Source organism: Rhinatrema bivittatum, chromosome 4 (genome assembly GCF_901001135.1).
Source record: "Rhinatrema bivittatum chromosome 4, aRhiBiv1.1, whole genome shotgun sequence".
NCBI classification, from domain to species: Eukaryota; Metazoa; Chordata; class Amphibia; order Gymnophiona; family Rhinatrematidae; genus Rhinatrema; species Rhinatrema bivittatum.
Genome location: NC_042618.1, coordinates 356,344,263 through 356,365,321, shown reverse-complemented (window position 1 = coordinate 356,365,321; position 21,059 = coordinate 356,344,263). Strand labels below are relative to the sequence as shown.

General features: G+C 44.5%; 1 protein-coding gene across 3 annotated transcripts in view; it reads right to left on the bottom strand.

The window, feature by feature from the left end:
• Positions 1 to 21,059, bottom strand: part of RHBDL3 (rhomboid like 3) — a 151,654-nt gene that overhangs the window by 21,325 nt on the left and 109,270 nt on the right. For 2 of the 3 annotated variants that reach the window (XM_029600729.1, XM_029600730.1), the window contains one exon: positions 10,476 to 10,588. The exons of the other annotated variant lie outside the window; for it this stretch is intronic. In XM_029600729.1, coding sequence (XP_029456589.1) covers positions 10,476 to 10,588 — 113 coding nt within the window. The remainder of the gene's footprint in view (positions 1 to 10,475; positions 10,589 to 21,059) is intronic. 3 annotated transcript variants of the gene reach the window in all.

Sequence of the window (21,059 nt, the reverse complement as noted above, 5' to 3'; positions counted from 1 at the left end):
GCAGTCTGAGGCCTACCGAAAGAATATCATGACCTGCCATGCATTCTAGTATTCTGAGAACAGAAAATTCCCTGAGAACACTGCTCTAACTTACATTGCACTGAATCTGAGTGCTTGTACCATTGCTCATACGCTCTTAGGTCGCTTCTCATTCTGTCTGCTCCCTCAGGGGTGTCCAACTCTGTTGCAGATTCACAGAAAACAGAACAGGTGACAGCCCTCGAGAAATAAAAGTCCCGTGTCTGCTGAATTTACTACACTGGAGTGAGGAGATGCCGCCTGCAAGCGCTGTGTGCCAACCCCGGCTCTGCCCCATTCAAGCGCACTTTCGGGCCGATTCAGTAAAGGCCGCGGGAGAGCGGGTGAACGCCTGCTCTCCCGGTGCGTGCACAGGCCACTCTCCTGTGCGCGTGATTTAGTATTTAAATTAGGTCCGGCGGTAGAAAAGGTAGATAGTAGAAACGGGCAAAAGGAGGCATTAGGGACACTAGCGCGTCCCTAGCGCCTCCTTTTGCCCCGGAGCGGCGGCTGTCAGTGGGTTTGACAGCCGACGCTCAATTTTGCCGGCGTCGGTTCTCAAGCCCGCTGCAGCCACGGGCTTGGAAACCGGACGCCAGCAAAATTGAGCATCTGGTTTTCGACCCGACAGCCGCCGGCCGACTTCAAAATTTTTTTTACTTTTTTTACCCTTCGGGACCTCCAACTTAATATCGCTATGATATTAAGTCGGAGGGTGCACAGAAAAGCAGTTTTTACTGCTTTTCTGTGCACTTTCCCGGTGCCGGAAGAAATTAGCGCCTACCTTTGGGTAGGCGCTAATTTCTGAAAGTAAAATGTGCGGCTTGGCTGCACATTTTACTTACTGAATCGCGCGCAAATACCTAATAGGGCCATCAACACGCATTTGCATGTTGAGGGCGCTATTAGGTTCGGCGGGTTGGACGCGCGTTTTCCGCCCCTCACTGAATAAGGGGTAAGGGAAAACGCGCGTCCAATGGCAGGTTAACAGTGCGCTCCGTCAGAGCGCCCTGTACTGTATCGGCCCATATGCAAGTGTATTTCTAAAGACTGCTACAGCTAGAGAAAAAAGAACCCCAGCCCCTATGGGACTGCCAGAGCCCCGCACCACTGCAGGGCTGTGCAGTAGGAAGGTATGGGAGGAGCAGATAATGGCTTGGAATTTGATGCCAAACGAATTACACAAATGCTTTCTCCTGTGGCAATAGCCGGTGCATGCAATCTGTTCAAAGCTCTCTCTGATGTTTCACAAGTAAGAAGAAGTGGTATAATGCATAGAGCAGCGAGTCAGAGGGTCTCCTCCCCTGTCCCCTCCAGCGACCTAAGCCAAGAAGTTCTGGCCATTGAGCTCTCTTCAGAATGTCGCCGGCAGAAAGGAAGCAGCTCTGTGTGTGGTGGGAAGTTCGGCGTGTACAATCAATTTGGGCATATCTGAGGCAAATTTCAATCTGCCCACATTGTTTCTTTAACCATGGACTTTGTACTAGTTTCCCTTCCGAAACCCCTGTAGGCCATTTGCACCTGCCACTTTTCGGCAGGTGGGTTTTTCCGTTGGAAAATAACATGCGGAAATTTGAAAATGCCATCTACGTGTGCTGTCCTCCCCGCCCTTTCCCCTGACCTAAGCACGCGCCGGGGAAACGCTGCCTCCTCGTGAAGCTAACAATCCACGCATTGCGGAGAGCCCTGTGCACTTTTAGCCAGGGTTGTGCTTCTTTATGTTAAATAAAAAGTAAAAAAAAACAAAACAAAACAAAGAAAAATGAATTCCAGACAGCACGAGCTAGAACTTCGGCCCAATTCTTGAACTTAGCCATTCTGGACAAAAGTCCTACAGAACTGGTTTTTATTTTTTGGGGGGTTTTTTTGCAGATGGTTTGGGCTGGACACTAAAAGCTGGTGCTGTGACAAAAGTGCCTGATGCACCTTGCAACCCTCTCTTTCACCACATTTCATGCAGTGTCTGCCACTCCTGCTGCTGGCTCCGCTCCAAGGTTTGAAAGCACAGTGTCCCATGGACTCGCAGAACTCGTCGGCGCCGTGCATTCAAACCTCAGATTGAAGATGGCTGGCAGAGGAGGCAAATGAAGTGCCAATCTTCTGCCTGTTGGACGTGGAGGAGAGGGGAGAGGATTGTGGGGGTGAAAGAGAGGGTGGCGGGAACAAGTGAGAATTAAAAGATCATATGGATGGGCGAGACAAGACAGCACAGAGCAGGAGAGAGGCTGGGAGTGTGGGAAAGAGGACTGGGGAGAACGGTAAAAGATTGTGTGGGCTGGGTGGAAGGGGTAGGAAGAGGATCATTAATGGAAGGGGGCTGCACTATTACACCAGCTATAAACTGTAATCAAATTGAAAATGACAGAGTGAAATTTGGTTCATTGTGACGCAAGCTATTGAGCAAACTCGGAAGACTCCACGATGGCGAATGAATACATGAATGAATGCTGCTATAGAGCGACCCCTGTTGGCAGAGCTTGGCACTGAAAAATCCTGTCTTCCTTCCAGCCCTCAGCCATAGAAGGGACCTGTGTCACCTAGAAAATCATGTTGGGGAGGGAAGAAAGAAATATTACAGGGTGAGATTTCAGCCCTTTCCATCTGCAGTATAACTAGACCTAAACAATTACTATTATATTTCAGGTCACCACTCAGATTTCTCATTAAAAGTTCTGCTGAAGTTTGTCATTTTCTGAGATGAGCTACAGTCTAATCACTTACCCCTAAGCACACCTGCTTTTCTGCCATTTGTCTTAATTAGAGGCAGAAGCGCAATAAAAATGACAAAACACAAAAGCTGTTTGTATGGTGAAGGCCATACCAAAAAAAACTAAACCGCAAGTGAATTGGAAGGAGGGGCAGCGGGAAGATGGAGCTAGAGGCTTGGGAGATCAAAGGCTGCATACACAGGCTGATGCAATATCAGCGCATAACAAACGTGCGTCCAAACTGGGCGCACGTGTTTTGAACGCACACACATCCACCTGTCCTGGGCGCTGGATGCAATAGGCTAATGAGCTGCCGTGCTAAAAGGGATGCGCGAGGGGTGATTTGTGCATCCCTGGCGCTCTGCATCGGGCGCCCAGGAGAAATGGCTGTGGGTCTAGAACAGCCTGGCCAAAGCTTCCTCCCCACCACCGGCAGGGCTCTTCCTGATTGGTCCTTTTCACTAACACTTCTGAAAGGGGATTGGTCCTTTCACTGACAGTGAATGGACCAATCATCAGGAAGTGAAGGAGTGAATAAATTAATATCAAGTGCCCGTTACTTAATATTAATAATGTATTTACTCCTTCACTCACTGCCGGCAGGGGTTCCGATTGGGCCAGACCTTAGGGATGCCGCTTTCTGTGGTGCCCCCTATGAGGAACCGGAGAAAGCAGGATTTTTTTTTTTTTTTAAGCCCTTGGGCGGGACATAAAATTCTGCTTTCTGTGGTTCTTCCTATTTAGTATCGCAAGGATACTAATAGGAGGAATCACAGAAAGCAGGATTTTTGGGGGTTTTTTTTGTTATCCCTTGAGCGCTGCATGCTTTAACGCCTGCTCCCGGGCAGGCGTTAAATTTGCAGCATAAAATGGGCGCCATGGCTGCAAGGCAATGAACATGAATTTACATTTCTATCTATCAGAACATTTCAAGTCAAACTGGGCAACAGGAACTCTGACACTTTCCCATGTGAATCAGGTGTCCCTCAAGGCTCAGCCCTCTCTGCAACACTTTTCAATATTTACACGCTCCCACTGTGTAAATTACTGACAAAGCTAGAAATAACTTTCTTCTTGTATGCAGACGACCTACAGCTCTACAAGCCACTCACCGGAACATTTGGAAATACAGCAGCGATGATATCCACCTATATGAAAGCAATACAAGAACTTTCGCAACTTAAACTGACATTAAACCCTAAAAAGACTGAAACCATTTGGCTGAGTAGAAACTCATCGATAATTAAACCACCTGCTTTAGACCTGGGCAGCTTTCAAATTAATCCCTCAAATCAAGTACGGGATTTAGGTGTACAGCTAGATGAGAACCTCGCAATGTAAATGCACATCAGGAAATTGATTAAGACGGGTTACGCAAAGCTGCGTGTACTACAAAGGTTGAAACCACTATTAACTTTTGTGGACTTTCGTACAGTATTGCAAACTTTAATATTCTCAAACCTTGACTACTGTAACTCCTTACTTCTAGGTCTTCCAGCAAGTCACTTAAAACCACTACAACTATTACAGAATGTCGCAGCAAGACTATTAATAGGATCTAAGAAATCTGATCACATTACACTCGTTGATGTCACTGCATTGGCTACCAGTACAATCCAGAATCTCCTATAAAAAGTATTAACGATAATATTCAACATCATTCATTCCAATAACACTGGCTTGTTAGGAGTGACACTACAACCTTACAATCCTCAATGAACACTAAGATCTCAAAATAAAGGACTACTGAATATTCCCCCAATACGGAGTACACACCTGATGCACATAAGAGATCGAGTGCTCTCCACAATGGGTTCAAAGCTCTGGAACTCTCTACCCAAGACATTACATATCTTACCAGATAGAAAGAAATGTAAAAGTGAATTAAAAACATGGCTATTCATTAACACATATACCGGTAATTTAACTTAAAACACAGAATATATGGAGCCACAAAGACAAGAAGGACAAAAGATAACAACTGAACCATGAAGAATAAATCAAATGAGAGAATGCAAGATTCTCAAACAACCCACAGACTAAGATGTAAAATCTATCATATTATTTATAATTACCCATTCTCCTGGCCATATGTACTAGCTTATTTCCAACATACATATACCAACATTGTAACCAATAGTTTAGTTTTAGTTTTATATTTCTTTGTTTGCTGAATGTATAACTAGGAACGTCACCTTCTAAACCAGTGGTTCCCAACCCTGTCCTGGAGAACCCCAGGATATCCAAATGAATATGCGTCAGAGAAAATTTACATGTTCACTGTGGATATCCTGAAACCCTGACTGGCTGGAGGGTCCCCAGGACAGGGTTGGGAACCACCATTCTAAAGCATTGTGATCTATACATGGAATGACGGTATATAAAATGTCTAAATAAATATTAGCTTCATGCTGGTTTGGTCATGCGTTTTGGTTGCGTTAATCCTCTTATTGCATGAGAGGTTTTGGACGTGCATCCAAAACGCCTATCCAAGCACATGTAAAGCCGTGCGCTCAGCCGAGCACACTATAAGGCCAATGCAATATCTAGTGCTTAGCTCAGTGCACTACTAAACGTGCGGTTGGATGCATGTTTTAGATGTGCCAGACATACACCCAATGCAATATCAGGATTAACGCAACCAAAATGCACGTTCATACCAGCACAAAGCAAATAGTGTTCATCACATGCAAATGCCTTGTTGATAAGACTATTAGCTAGTACCTCTGATGTAAGAAAAAAATGTGCACCCTGACGCGCACATTTTAACTCTCAAAATTAACACCAAATTGAGGTACCAAGCCATACTCAGAAAAGCAAAAAAATAAAAAATAAAAAAAATATGGCTTTTCTGTGGTTCTTCCTAATGAATATCATTGCAATACTAAGCAGGTAGAACCACAGAAAGCTGCAACTTGAAAAAAAAAACTTGACAGTGGTCAGGTTATGAAAAGGGAATTCAATTTATGAGCGTCCATTTTCCTAACCCATGGCTGTGCCGTTTTTCTTACCTGCGCAAAGCCACTTCTCCTGGGCGCTCAATGCCATGGACGCGCTAGGGACATCCAGGTTGGTCTCACGTTTTTTTTTTTTGCACGTATGATATTTCATCAGCCCCTATATTGCATCGGCCTGAATGGAGATTATCCCCTTCCCCCCAATTAGAGAGCACCAGGAAAGAAAAATCCAAAACAAACAAGTGGACAGCAAAGACGACCTGAAAGAAGACGAATACTTCAAAGATGACGAGGCCCTTCTTGGCCCGAGCTCGGGAAGCACTGATGGAGCAAAGGCCGGAGCGCTGCACTGCTCCGTCTGCAACTTGGGAGGCCCAGGGCAGAAATGCAGCTCAAAAATCTGCACCAGGTCCTGCTGGTCTCGTTTTTACCCGTAGCTTTTACTAGCACTGATTGAATAAAAATAGCGCAAAGTTGAAGGGGACAATTTGGAAAAGCCCTCGACGTTTGCTATGCATTACAGGGCCCTGTTAGCCCACATACACCACACTTCTCAAAATTTTGAGAACAGCAGACGCAAAATGCCCACATGTCGTGTGCCTCCTGTTTGTGTGGGTACCAAACTGCGCCCACTATTTTATTCCTCCACTCCTCCCCTTGAATTAAAGATGCCCTGTGAATGCTAAAGCAAGTGCAATGTGAAACCCGTGCAAACTTTTCACTGGGCAGAGGATGGCGGTCTCCAGCCAAGCCACTGCACCCGGGCATACAGCATCTTTGAAAATTAGCCTCAAAAGACACATGGGTTCTCTCACTCATCGCCAGACATAATCCTGCTGCCTCTTTGTCTCTCTTCTCACTCCCCTGCTAATGCATCACCTCCTCCACTTCTCCTCCACCCTCAACTCTTTCACTTTGCACCACCAATGCAAGTGAAACCTACCCTTTTACTTGCAGATTTGGATATCACCCTTTGCCTCCGCCTGCTTATTTTGCTCCGATCTGATGAAGGGAGTATAATAGCTCTTGAAAGTCAGTCAGAGACTGTTAAGTTAATGCAGAATAAAAATCTCAGCTGCAGCTTGTTTACTGACCTTTGTTTCTATTGCTTTTTTTTTTTGACAGACTTTGCACAGGGTAACTTTCCATCTGATGTATCCTTGCAAAAACAGACATGCAAATTTTAATCTTTTATTTAATCACTTATTCCTCCCCTAGAACACCCCACCAAAAAAAAAAAAAAGAAACCTAAAAAAATCTTTGTATCCATAGCAATGATACAGACAGATACCCGCAATGGTCGAGGATCAGTTAAAAAAAGATTTTAATACAGCAAACTACAAAACTGGCCCTGAAGTACTGCTCTAACAGGCTAAGTGAAGAGATGCCCCCTCAGCAGGGTGCTCACCACCCCACAGTGGCATTTCATCTAGGTGAGGGCCCTCTGGTGCTGCTCACTGGTAGGCAGGAAGGGACTTGGCATTCTGCTGCTCAGAGGACTTCAAATTTGCAGCTCCCACTAAAGAAGAATGAAGGGAAAATATTACATTAACCTCTTACAGGTAACAACACTGAAAAATAACATGGGGGGGGGGGGGGGTGGGAGGCCTCTAATACCATTTCGAAATGGTGAGGCCCAAAGATCTGTAAGATACATCTATTTCTCTTTAAATAGAAGTAAAATATCTGGGTTCTTTTCTATGGGAAGGCGAGCAGCTGGGACATAGGCACCTGGAACATCTGAGCAACCAAGTCAGGAAAGAATTGCAGGTGGTCTTGATCTCTGCGTTGGGGAGGGCATCTGATTTATTACAGCACAAGAGTGGAGAGTCCATTATAAAGCCACATGGTTTACACATTATAGAAAATTTCAATGTCATCAGGGGATAAACCACTATAAATCTTGGACTCTCCCAGTCTGTGACACTTATTAAACCAGCGATCCTTCTGTAATGCTTTTGCCCTCCCCTGTTTTAATTGGATATTGATCAATTGTCGCCCAACTTCTAGCGCTGCTAGAAGCGTCTGACATACATAAAAGCAAACGCAGATCGGACCAAATGATGGTCTGGCGCTGTAGCTAGAGCGGTTTGCATAGCACAGCCAAGGCCTAGTTTGGAAGCACCGGCGTGGATTAACCTTCATTGCTTGCCGGCTGTTATCCTGACAAATAGGGAAAGCTGGTTATCTTTACTGTTAATTACAGTTTTCAACAACCTAACTAGCAGCAAAATCACATGAACTGCTGTTAGGTGACAGCTACACTTTGTATTTGTGGGAAAGCTGAGCGCTGCAAGGCTGAACAGGATGGGCTCAGTTCCAGGAAGGTCCCGGGGGACCTAGGGCAAGGACACTTATCTTCGCTGGCTCACACTTACCATTATGACCATTGCTGTAGAGCCTACAAATAATACAAATGATTGTTCCCGTATTCTAAATGAGGAAACCTGATTTTAAGCTCTTGATTCCTGAGTCACAATTCTCCTTCCTTTCGTGGATATAAAATATGAATTGTTTTATCGAGGAGTGGAGCCGTTTAAAACCAGAAGTCTACTCTTATCGTCTGTACTTTATGGGTATTCCAGATCTCGTGGCGTGGTGCCTGCAGAGTTTTATGATGACGAGGATAGTGGTGCGATAACTGTTCCGAATATTTTCACTAAGTATTTTTATCTAGAAATGCAAAAGGAACCAGACTAAGGGGCCTGTTTACTGACACGCTAAAAATCGTCCGTTACCCTGCGGGGCCATTTTTTAAATTTCGGCAGCAGCGTGCAAGGAGGCAGGAGTGCTCTTTCCTGCCTCTGATTTACCATTTGGGAGGGAGGGCAGGGGACAGATTGGAGTCATGGAGCCCCTTCACTGTGATGTCAAGAGAGAGGCTCAGGACAGCATTTTATTCAGGTTGTTGAGGGAATCGGGTCAACAGGGGCCCTCTCTGAAGTTTCCAGAGGTGCGAGGGGAGCAGATCGTGGCCCAAAATAGGCCTGTGTTAGCCGCTTGAAGGCTACCTACTACAATTCCCCAGGATCAATGTAAATGGCATTAACTTATGCAATCGATTTGCCCTAACCCATTTGAAATATTGATTACCTGATTTGCATGCAGCTCATTAACATATGTTTGCGTGAAGACCCTGGTTTCTTTAGTCTACATTAACGCACAGAAGTGCTTTGAATAAAGAAAGCGTTAACATGCATTCTGGCACAATAACGCACGACAACACATGTTTAGCACAACTTAATACTAGGCCCCAGTGCTTTTCATAACCCAGTGCACTTTCTCAATTTGCTCACACTTGAAAGGGACCAACAGAGAACCCGAGTGGATAAGTACAAAGAAAAAAAATGCAACAGATTCAGTAAGTAATCCAGATTTCAGGCCATTTTCAAAGGGAGGCAACAACCTGACACAGTTTTTGTATTTTCAAAATTGCGCACGTTGTTAAGGGCCGGAAAAATTATTTGCGGGGAAAAACGGGTGCCAGTCTCTGCTGCTTCCTTTTTCCTTGGGTAGTTATCAAACGGGGAAGCATGCACGTGTTCTTTTAATTTGAGACCTGCTGCAGAATCCACGGCGGGGGGAGGGAAAAAAGCGCCCAGGGACTTTGGACCTGTCTGCAGTTTTGAAAATTGGTACGTTGCCTCCATCTTAATGCAATCTAGTGACTACAAATTTTTTTTTTAAGGGTTCTCATATTTTAAGGCAAACTTTCTGCTCCTCATCAATACACACCGCCATCCTGGCCACACTAATGCAGAAATAAAAAAAGTGTCCTTAAACAGACGACTCCTCTGAGCTGTTGACTGATCTCTGCAGGTCAGTTTTCGAGTGGATGAGGTTAGCGCTGCCATTTGAAGCCAAGGTCCTGCATGATGCACGTCAGATGGCATCCCCTTGTCCCTCAGTGGCCAGTAGGTGACATTACGCCCAGCATGTTTGTAATGGTATAGGCGGAACGATAAATATTTTTATAAAACAAAATAATTACAAATCCACTAGTGGATGCTATAGTCCAGTGGGGACGACCTATGACCTTCCTTCAATCCCTCCCCTCCAGTGCACAGATGGTAAATCACTTTCACTTTTAAGATATGGATGTGGGTGACCCACACATCAGCACTGAAGTCACTGAGGCAGCGGCAAGAGGAAAACCGCATTGCAGCTCAGCAGCCTGTTCCACTCTCTGCGCTCAGGAAAATTACTGCAAATAACGTGTCAAACTGAATACGGGGCCTCCTACACGTCCATGGCTAAAAGACAGCAGCGCGGCCTCTGGTAGCACAGATATGTGACAAGGACCTGACACCAACCGTGCATACTCTTATGAAGAATATAAAGTTTTCACCTAATTTTGTAATATATTTCCCAAACTCCCTTTAGTAGAACACTGTGAGCCCTCCCTATAACATCAATTTACCACTTTCCTCTACCCAAACATACTGCAAGTGACTATTTTCTATCTTATTTTAAAGTGGCATACAGTGCTGATAATTTCTCCTCTTTTTGTGCGATGTTCAGACTGTGAAAACTTCCCATCCCCATTTTGTGCCAAGCAGAGGGCAGAGCTGTCAAGCAGTTGAGTCAACTCAGCTTTACACAGTACCCTAGAAAGAGTTCACAGCCCTCTTCTAATCCTCCCCATAAGTCCTCAGCCTATTTGTGCATAAGCTCCAGTGTTATGTGGTAGCACTTGGAAGAGTTTTATTGTGATGTTCCTCACAAAAAAAAAAGCAAACAAACCATACAGCACACAAAATAGTGGTATTTGTTGGTTAAGTCTTCAACATACCTGCCAGGACTCCAGCAACATAGATGAACCCAATCCTCAGCGCTCCATGCACCATTTCCAGAGGGATGCCAACCAAAAGCTGGAGTGCGACATTGAGTCCAAGATGTTCTATCCTGATATAAAAGTACAGAAAGGCAGTATTTTGTTACATTAGTGTTGCTTCCATTGAACTCGGAGAGCTACGTGATGCCTTCAACTTCTCATCATAGTAGGAGGTACCACGGAAAACAGAAAGGGTGGGCAAAATGGAAGTCAGGAGTCCGAAGCAACCTTTCAGTTCCAAAGCAAAGTATAACACGTTAAATCAATCAGGTACTGGTAATGAGAATTAGAAACTATGGGAGCTTATCAGGCTCCCAACTGCCAGCTCCTTCTCCTGTCTTACTCTTCTTGGACTCCACTGCCTACAAACTGTCATTAACTACAGAGCCAGGGCTGTCCTTGGTGTCGGAGGGGGGGAAGCAAACAGAGGCAATCCCACTGAGCCGCACACAACCATGGTAGCCCCATCCCCAACATTAGAAAACGTTCCGGGCCCCACAGCCTCCTAAAGTCAGTCCTGCTCCAGAGATGACAGTAGGACATAGGAAAGAACATAAGGCAATCTTCTCTCTTTCACTTTTCAAGCTTGCTATGCCTCAAAGTGTCTTGGAAACAAAAAGTTGCCAAAAAAAAAGTGTAAAGTGCTAAAATAGCTGTGTTCTTGAATATGGAAACAAAGTGCCAATGCATTTACTGAGATTTTTTCACCGAGAAGCTGGTGGACACTTGGAATAGACTTCCAGCAGAGATGGTAGGAGTCATCATCGTGCTTGAAAATAAATATGCACAGGACAGATACAATACGAACGTTGGTTGGCAGGGATGCCTCCTGTAGTTTTCACTACTTTAGGGGCACAATTAGAAAATTAACCATCAGCGCATTATAAAGGAATAGCGCAATGGCTAAAATGAGAATCTTCCAAGCAAATAATAGACTACAACTGAACAAATTGTCTAATTAGTCAATGAAGTCTTGGTTATTTATATCTAGATTTAAATATATTTGTTAGTTTAAATATTTTAGTAATGGGGACAATGTTCTTGGTTGGGAAATTTTTATCAGGGAAGCTTGCTGAGTTATGTGAGTTGTGTGCATTTTTTTTGTTACCTTTAGCAATGCTTTTTATTTATACCGCTAAAGTTTTGTTTTTGGCATACTTTTATCCTGTTTGTTTGTTTTTATGGGTCTTATATGACCTGTACTTTATTATGTCTCTTTTATACTTTGTGTACATTGTCTAGTTATCTGTTGGTGTTTTATATAGTTTTTTAACTTTTATGTTTTGATCTACCTGCCTTGAGCATTTCCCTGGAAAGACAATGCAGAAACCTAAAGAAATGACTAATAATAAATAAGCAAACAAAATAAACCAACTGTTTAAAGTACATTTGAAATCACATTTCAATTTAACCGACTCCAAAAGTTGTAGAAGGTAAAACACCTTCCGAGATGTCTCTTGGTAAGACTTCTGACACGGTTCTCTGAGTTCTTGTGATAAGAGGTCAAACAGATGGTGTAGTGGACCGCAGATGGCGGTAAAATCGTAAGTGCAATTTCCTCAGGGATAGGCTGTATCCAAATCTTATCCTAATCCAAAAAAGCAAATCACAAAGCAGTGGCATTCCCAGCTTGACTGCTTTTATTTGCAAAGTTCATTACAAGATTCATCCACACATTACTTTCCATTTCTCTTCTAAATGGTAGTTCATGTAGCTGTTTCACAGGATTCACATAAAGTCCTCCTCCTTTTCTTGCAGAAGGATTTTCATTTTTTCCACCCAAAGGTACTGCAAGAGGGGGTGCTACTCGTGTGGTGGTCAGAGGTCCCCGGAATGGCTGTCTCTCCTCCCTGGCCTCCTGCCTCAGACAATGCCTTTCACTCATATCAGATTCTTTTCTGACCTTAGATCCTTGCCAGATAATGCCTCTTTGGAATTTAGAGAATTCAAACTTTCCTTCACCGAGGAACTAGGACCCCCCTTTCAGTGATCCCTAAACCTCTTCCTCTGGAAGTCATGCTGCTATAGACCGGTGAGCCTGACTTCAGTGCTGTGAAAAATCGTGGAAACCGTTATAAAGAATGAAATCACAGAGCATATAGAAAGACGTGGTTTAATGGGACACAGCCAGCATGGATTTTCCCAAGGGAAGTCTTGCCTCACAAATCTGCTTCATTTTTTGAAGGGGTTAATAAATATGTAGATAGAGGTGAACCGGTAGATGTGGTGTATTTGGATTTTCAGAAGGCGTTTGACAAAAGTTCCTCATGAGAGGCTTCTAAGAAAACTAAAAAGTCATGGGATAGGAGGCGATGTCCTTTCGTGGATTACAAACTGGTTAAAAGACAGGAAACAGAGAGTAGGATTAAATGGTCAATTTTCTCAGTGGAAAAGGGTAAACAGTGGAGTGCCTCAGGGATCTGTACTTGGACCGGTGCTTTTCAATATATTTATAAATGATCTGGAAAGGAATACAACAAGTGAGGTTATCAAATTTGCGGATGATACAAAATTATTCAGAGTAGTTAAATCACAAGCGGATTGTGATACATTACAGGAGGACCTTGCGAGTCTGGAAGATTGAGCATCCAAATGGCAGATGAAATTTAATGTGGACAAGCGCAAGGTGATGCATATAGGGAAAAATAACCCTTGCTGTAGTTACACAATGTTAGGTTCTATCTTAGGAGCTGCCACCCAGGAAAGAGATCTAGGCATCAGAGTGGATAATACATTGAAATCGTCAGTTCAGTGTGCTGTGGTGGTCAGAAAAGCAAACAGAATGTTAGGAATTATTAGGAAGGGAATGGTGAATAAAACGGAGGATGTCATAATGTCTCTGTATCGTTCCATGGTGAGACCGCACCTTGAATACTGTGTGCAATTCTGGTCACCGTATCTCTAAAAAGATATAGTTGCACTGGAGAAAGTGCAGAGAAGGGCAACCAAAATGATAAGGGGCATGGAATGGCTCCCCTATGAGGAAAGGCTAGAGAGGTTAGGGCTGTTCAGTTTGGAGAATAGGCGACTGAGGGGAGATATGATAGAGGTCTACAAAATCATGAAAGGACTTGATCAGGTTAATGTAAATTGGTTATTTGCTATCTCAGATAATAGAAGGACTAGGGGGCACTCCATGAAGTTAGCAAACAGCTCATTTAAAACAAAATCGGAGAAAATTATTTTTCATTCAGTGCATAGTTAAGCTCTGGAATTCATTGCCAGAGTATGTGGTTATAGCAGTAGTGTAACTGGGTTTAAAAAAGGTTTGGATAAGTTCCTAGAGGAGAAATCCATTAACTGCTATTAATCAATAAGCAATAGTAGCACAGGATCTATTTAATGTTTGGGTACTTGCCAGGTTCTTATGGCCTGGATTGGCCACTGTTGGACACAGGATGCTGGGCTTGATGGACCCTTGGTCTGACCCAGTATGGCATATCTTATGTTCTTATGCTCTTGGGCACTGGCAGCTCCACTTTGAGCTTTGTCCTGCCTGCGCTCTGCTGGCTCTCTCTAGACTGCTTGCTCCCTTTCTGACCGTTCAGTTACAGCACCAGAATGCTTCGCCAGCAGAGATTTCATCTGATCAGGCAGTGACTGCAGTATGATTTTTGCCTTGGAAAGCAAGTCCACTGCAAAGGGCTCAAATTATCAAGAGGAGACTTCACATTAGTAAAGCTGAACACACCATTATAAATAGCCTCTGTGTTCAAATCAATGACGCAGGATAAGGAACAGTGTTAAGTGGAAGTGATCATCAAGATGCTAATTAGAATCTACATTAATTATTGCAATTACTGGAAGCTAACAGTATTCTTTATTTTTTTCATTACAGACAATGAGCCAGGGCTGTAATTATAAATTGCTGATAAATGCAAGACTTTAGGAAAATATTCTTTTCTCTGGGTCTCTGTCTATTCCATATTTATTTTGGTGCCACTAAAAGAGAGCTCAATCCTTTTTTTTTTTTTTACCTTATTATTTTGGCCCAGCAGTTTCTTCTTGCTTTTTTTTTTTTTTTGTACTTCCAGCTCAATCAAAAGGCAGGGCTGGGATCTGGCATCAGGAGCCCTCATTCACAACTACTCGGAGATTCTTTGGCATTTTATACCCCCTCCCCACTCTTCCAAAATATCTAGTCTGGTCACTGCAGCCACAGTCCTGGTGCTAGAGGTCATGACCGGGGCTCCTTCCTGAAATAAGTCATCACAGCTTCTGAATCCAGCCACCAGGTGTCACTGTCCAGCAATGACAAAAAGTTCATGGCCTTCTCCCTCTCCACAGCAATCCCAACCTCGGCTGACCCGAGGAGCAAAAGACCCAACTTTGGGATTAAACCAATCACCTTCTGCATGGTGGTTTCGCTAAACTATTAGGCCAACTTAAACAGAGTTGAATTCTTTTTTTTTTTTTTTTTAATTAAAGGAACTTCCAGCCTGCGTGCAGGCTGAGAAATCTTCCTTCCCGTGTGTATTTTTTGTGACATACCCACATTTGGAGCTGAAACGGCAATGGCTGTGTTTCACCCATTTATTACGGAAATCATTCTTCCGGGGATTCCAGGGCTCTGCTCCTGACATTTTCTGCATCTTCTAACACAGTAAAGGAGCAGGCTCTGTGCAGCTGCCGTACAAAACTGGGAATGCTCCCTGAAGGGGTAAAGCTCCCAAATACCACACAATAAAAACCGTCAGAAGAAAATAGCTTTTTCATTTAAAAAAGGAGCATTTCAACTCAGTCCTGTACCTCAGTCAAGCTGAACTATTCCTTTACCTAACACGTTATCAGCGCAGTACCACTAGTTCATGGTCTCTAGGAGCACCTGCAGTACACACAGGGCTGTAGACAATAAATCACATGGTCACAAAGTCCCTGTCCCAGCCACTTTACAGAACTTTACTGGACATCATTTGCAAGTGGCAGATGTAGGATTTAATCTGCGTCTGCACATTTAAACAGCAGGGGGGGAGGGGGGCAGATGCATCCCAGTCTGGCTCCAGCCCTACATTTGCTCCATCCATGATAATTACCCAAATATGAGAAAAGCGCAGTACAACACCGGGGCAAATTCTGAGGAAAACCTTGAATATATCTGCCCCACAGTGTTCAATCCCCGAAAGCCACCAACGGCAGCACTGGGGCCGACAATTTTATATTTAAAATGTTAGAGCATTTGGCTAACCACCAGCCAGTGGCAGAATCTCAGTTCTGTTAGGGAGGCTGAAGCAAATTCACCCTCTTCTTCCACGTCAGGTTCCCTACCAGGTTTCTTTTCCCCATTCAGTCTACCTTCCAATTAAGCTAAGCACACCAGCAGTGCTGCAGTCAATAAAGCAGACAGAGAAGATTTAAGCTGGTTTCTTTTGCGGCTTTCATGGGTTATCAGTCTTTCCACAAGATCATCACCGACTTAATCAGAACTTCACTTTCTCCGGGTCTGCAAGAAACATGTCACCAGGAAATCAATGCAGATTATGAATGGCAGTGCTCTGCCCTGATGGCCAAAGCCCGTATTTCATTGCTCTCAGGTGGTAAAATGTATGGCTGAGGTTATTGCCTCTTGGCTTAATGATGGTCTTTTCCCAGTACAACTCAGATGGAAAGGATACCTTTTGGAATGACTTCTGGAAGCTCACACTGCATTCCTTAGTAATTACCAACCACATGGTTACCTTGAAACTGTCACCACCGCTCATAGGGGCCGAGCGCACTGTATAACCCGCACTCCGACGCGGATTAAATAGGCGCTAATCCATCCCCTAATGCAATAGGGGGATTAGCGCCTGTTTAACCCGCATCAGACGCGGAGTGAATGCAATAGCGCTCATCACATGCAAATGCACGTGAATGAGGCTATTACTCATTCACTCGGCATGCAAAAACAAAAAGTGTGCATCTCAGACGCACATTTTGCTCTCAGGTATTAGCGCCTGCCTGGAGCAGGCGTTAATAGCTGAGCGCAGGTAAAAGAAGTACAGAAAAGTAGAAAAAACAACTTTTCTGTACTTCTTTTTTTAAGTAAAAAAAAAAACCAAAAAAAAACCGCCGAGTTATGAAGACCGACGCCGGTAAACTTGGCATCGTTTTTCATAATCGGCCGTCTGCCAGTAATGAAAATAAACTCGGTGTCCATTTTCATTACTGGCAGACGGCCGGTTATGAAAACTGTTGCCGAGTTTACCGGCGTCGGTCTTCATAACCGGCAGCCGTGGCGGGGTCGCGTTAGCAAGAAGGCGCTACAGTCGCGCAAGCGACCCTAGCGCCTCCTTGCTAGTGCGACCCCCTAATTTGGGTATTGCCCGGCACCCCCCATGCAGGCGCCATGCGCACGTTAGGAAAGCGGGCGCTGACTTTTCAGCGCCCGTTTTCCACGCTTTTTATTGCATCGGCCCCATAGACGGTAACTTTCAAACCAGCACACGCGCACGCATACGTCAGCACACACGCATGTCGCGGAATAGTCTGGCCGCGCACGTGGACCAAATTTTAAGCGTGAGTGCGCATGTGCATGCAAATGCCACTTCTACCCGCGTAAATCAGGAGATTTTGAAAGGGGTATGCACTGACGGCGTTCCCAGTTTTACCGGTTCATCCCAGTTTTACCAGTTAAGAGTTAAGTCCTCCAAACCTGCCTACTTGAATAGCTTCACTCATCCCAGTTAGCCCCAACTCTTAAAACCCTGCAGATCCGCCTAGTTTTCTTTATTTTTAAATTTACACCTCACCCACAGCAGCGGGGGACCTGGGTGTGTGTCGGGGCACGTATGTATCTACGTACACAACTCTGGTTCATGACCCCGAAATGCCCATGCCCCGCCCCGTTTGAAATCTTTGGAGATGTGCACGCTACAGAAGATACACGTGTACCTCGTCGGCGTTTAAAGTCGGCTCAGCATGCCATGAGCCCGACCTGTTCGCACATCCCCTAATTAATGCTCATGCCGGGCTGTAAAAATTCACCTCATAAAGTGGACAACATTCAAAAGGGAATTAGCCTGGCGAGGAAGATGTCACGCAGCTAACTTGTTCCTCTCGGAGTGGCCAAAAGGCACAATGTGGGCATTCACACGGTGCTTCCGAATTAAAAAGAAGCATCCCAGGAAATATGTTTAGGACAGTGCTGTAAATAACACGCGCGTGCGCGCGCACACACACACACACACACAGAGATTTGCATTGGCTATTGCACCTATGCCTTTTTAACCCGCTCCCCTATCTGGAGAAATACCAGGCGCAAAGCATCCCGTGCACCATGCAGGCAATTTTCAAAAGGAAAACTGCCCGGGTAGAGACCCTTGGAACATCCACTACAAGATACGAGTGAATCGCAGGGCGCTCAAACCTTGCAAGGGGAGGGAGGCTACTCATAACTGCCCCCAACAGGGCTTAATTTGTGCACAAAAAAAAAAAGGAAGTGGAACTGTGGAGCAGGTGGCGGGAAAAGGAGGTGGAGTGGGAGTGGGAGGGGCCAGGGCCCGATGAGACCCTGTGTGAGGAGGGGGAGGGGCCAAGTGTGAACTCTTTCCTACATACACACATTCTCACGCACACATGCAAAAATACCCAGTAGTAGCAGAAGCAGCCGGGCTGACAGGGATCTACTTCCTTGTCTCTTCGCCGTTTCCCATCTTCTCTCATGGCCTGTCGACTGTGGCAGAAAACAGCACAAAAGTCAAGGTAGCTGATTTTTGTGCAGTTCTCATCTCGGGGTAAGCAGCTCCAGCACTCTCTGATCTGCTTTCTCTGGGGCCAGAAATGATCCTGTCTCCACCGGCTCTGCTCCATTTCTGCAGGGAAGCTGAAAATGATCCTACACCACCACCACCACCAGCCCTGGGTCTGTTTCCACGGGGGAACCAGAATTGATTTACACTCACCGGCTCTGCTCTGGCTCCTTGTGTCCTGGAAAAAAAAGCTGGCAGACCGCCGTTCCGGATTGTTCCAAAAATTAAGCCCTGAGTAACAGACACAAAAAGGGGTTGAATTCGCACAAATGTTAAACTTATGAACTGTAGTGCTTATGAAGACCAGAGTTGAAGCCTTGACGACTGGCACTATTGCACATAAGTTTCAAACTTTTGTGAATTTAATCCCCTTTTGTGACAGTTTATTGCTCTGCAGCATCTGTTCCGGTATCCAACCTCCCCCCCCCCTTCTCTTCCTGTTCCTCTAGAAGAGAAGAGGAAGGAGAACAGGAGGGAAGGGGTTAGAATAGGGAGCAATGAGGCTGTGTCCTCTGCTCTGGCTGCTCCAGGCTTTATCCTCTTCCCTACAGGCTGACTGGAGCAGAACCTCCCTGCTTGTCTGCATCTTAATAGTCTGAGATGAAGTGGCAGAACCGCATTCCAAGCCATTCCCCCCCAAATTAAGCCCTGGCCCCTCCCCCAAAAGCACAGAACCACCGTAACATATGGCTACCTCCAAAGTAGCATTTCATAGTCTCTGCAGAAAATCTTACAGCAACAGGCTCTGCTGCGGTTCTAGCCTTGAAAAGGGCAGGGAAAACAGGGCTCAGGATAAAAGGAAGACATGGATTAGAACATAAGAACATAAGATATGCCATACTGGGTCAGATCATGGGTCCATCAAGCCCAGTTTCCTGTGTCCAAGATTGGCCAACCAAGTCACAAGTACCTGGCAAATACCCAAATATTAAATGAATAGATCCCAAGCTACTAATCCTTACTGATTAATAGCAGTTTATGGACTTCTGCTCTAGGAACTTATCCAAACCTTTTTTTAAACCCAGCTACACTAACTGCCGTAAATACATCCTTTGGCAATGAATTCCAGAACTTAATTATGCGTTAAGTGAAAAAGAATTTTCTCTGATTTGTTTTAAATGAGCTACTTGCTAACTTCATGGAGTGCCCCCTAGTCCTTGTATTATCCACAAGAGTAAATAACTGATTCACATTTACCTGTTCTAAACCTCTCTTGATTTTAAAGACCTCTATGATATTCCCCCTCAGCCATCTCTTCTCCAAGCTGAACAGTCCTAACCTCTTTAGCCTGTCCTGCTAGGGGAGCCATTCCATCCTCTTTGTCATTTTGGTCACCCTTCTCTGTACTTTCTCTGTGATTCTCCTCTGGTGGGGCACTGCTGACTCAGAAATGCCACTGTCAGAGACAGGATGCTGGCCTTGATGGACCTTTGCTATAGCTCAACAAGGCATGTCTTTTATTACCTTCAGCATCAGTCAGGAATGAACCAGCCCATAATCATCTCCCTAATGATCTGGCATAATATTACTACAGTCAGCAATAGGACAACATGACTGAGCAAGCAGTCTTCTATGATTACGTGCACACTCACAGATGTATAGCCAAGAACTCTGGATAAAATCGCTACAGAATTTACATATATATGCACAGAGAACAAACACAGTTTCTATTTCTACACTGCCTTTCTAATTTTATCTCAAGAAAGTTTACAATATTTTTTCATGAATGACAAGTACCTGTACCAAAGAGCTTACGATTTAACTGGGTGCTTGAGGCACCAGGAACTAAAGCAACTTGCCTAAGGTCTATCAGTGGAAGAAGCAGGATCTGAACCTCCAGGTCCTTGGCTTGTAGTCCATTGCTTCAACCACGAGGCCACTCCTTCCCACAAAATGAAATCCCACAAAATGTTAGCACCTATCAAGCAGGTAGATCCAGATGATTGGTGCTCTGTGGCTCCCTGTATTTATATTACACTAGTTTTGAAACAGCACTGTATACACAGGACCATGTACCTCATTCACAGCAAGCTCCAGAAAACGAGGTAGGAGCAGATCTGAGTTTCAGAGCTGCCAATTCTACTGCTTAATGTGGGAGATGCCTTGTTTTTCGACCACAAAAGTTACTGTTTTCTACGACCTTCCTCCAAAAGATTCCTTTGTTTATGGCAGTCTATGGGAGATTAGGGCTTAAGAACTTTGAAATGCTGATGTGTCTGACACTTGTGTTTTCAGTTATGAATACCTGGAGCTCCAAGAAAGATTCACTGCACACCAGCATAAATCACGACTATATTATTAGCCTGGGTTAGTTAGCAAATTTTTCCCTGGGAAAGTATGCTGCAAAAAAAGGTGTCAACATTTACTGAAATCGCTAAAACCAAAAGCAGATACCAACATGTCAAGTAGGGAAAAATTCAGTGAAGGATAAACAGCTTCCAAGCATTCTCATCGTCAACCTCAAGTGCAATTCCCAAAGAATTTTGACAGATGCAAATTGGAAGGAAACCCTTCCTTTACAGCCTCTCGTAGTAGTCAAGAGACTCCTATTACACTACTTTGTGCGATTCACACAAACACATAAAAAAATGGAAAAGCTCAACGCAGGCAATGTTCAAAATGTCTACGCTGAGATGAACAAACTGCACGTGTGGGCTCTGCACCTATTCTCAAAGTGGAAATGCTTGTAGACTTTCACTCTGAAACCTGATGCGGTACAAAGTACACGTGGTCGCTTGCACCTGCTTTTTTCTGCAGACAATTTGGCTGGAAAAGTATGCGTGAAGATCCAAAAATGCCATCCACGTGTGCGCTT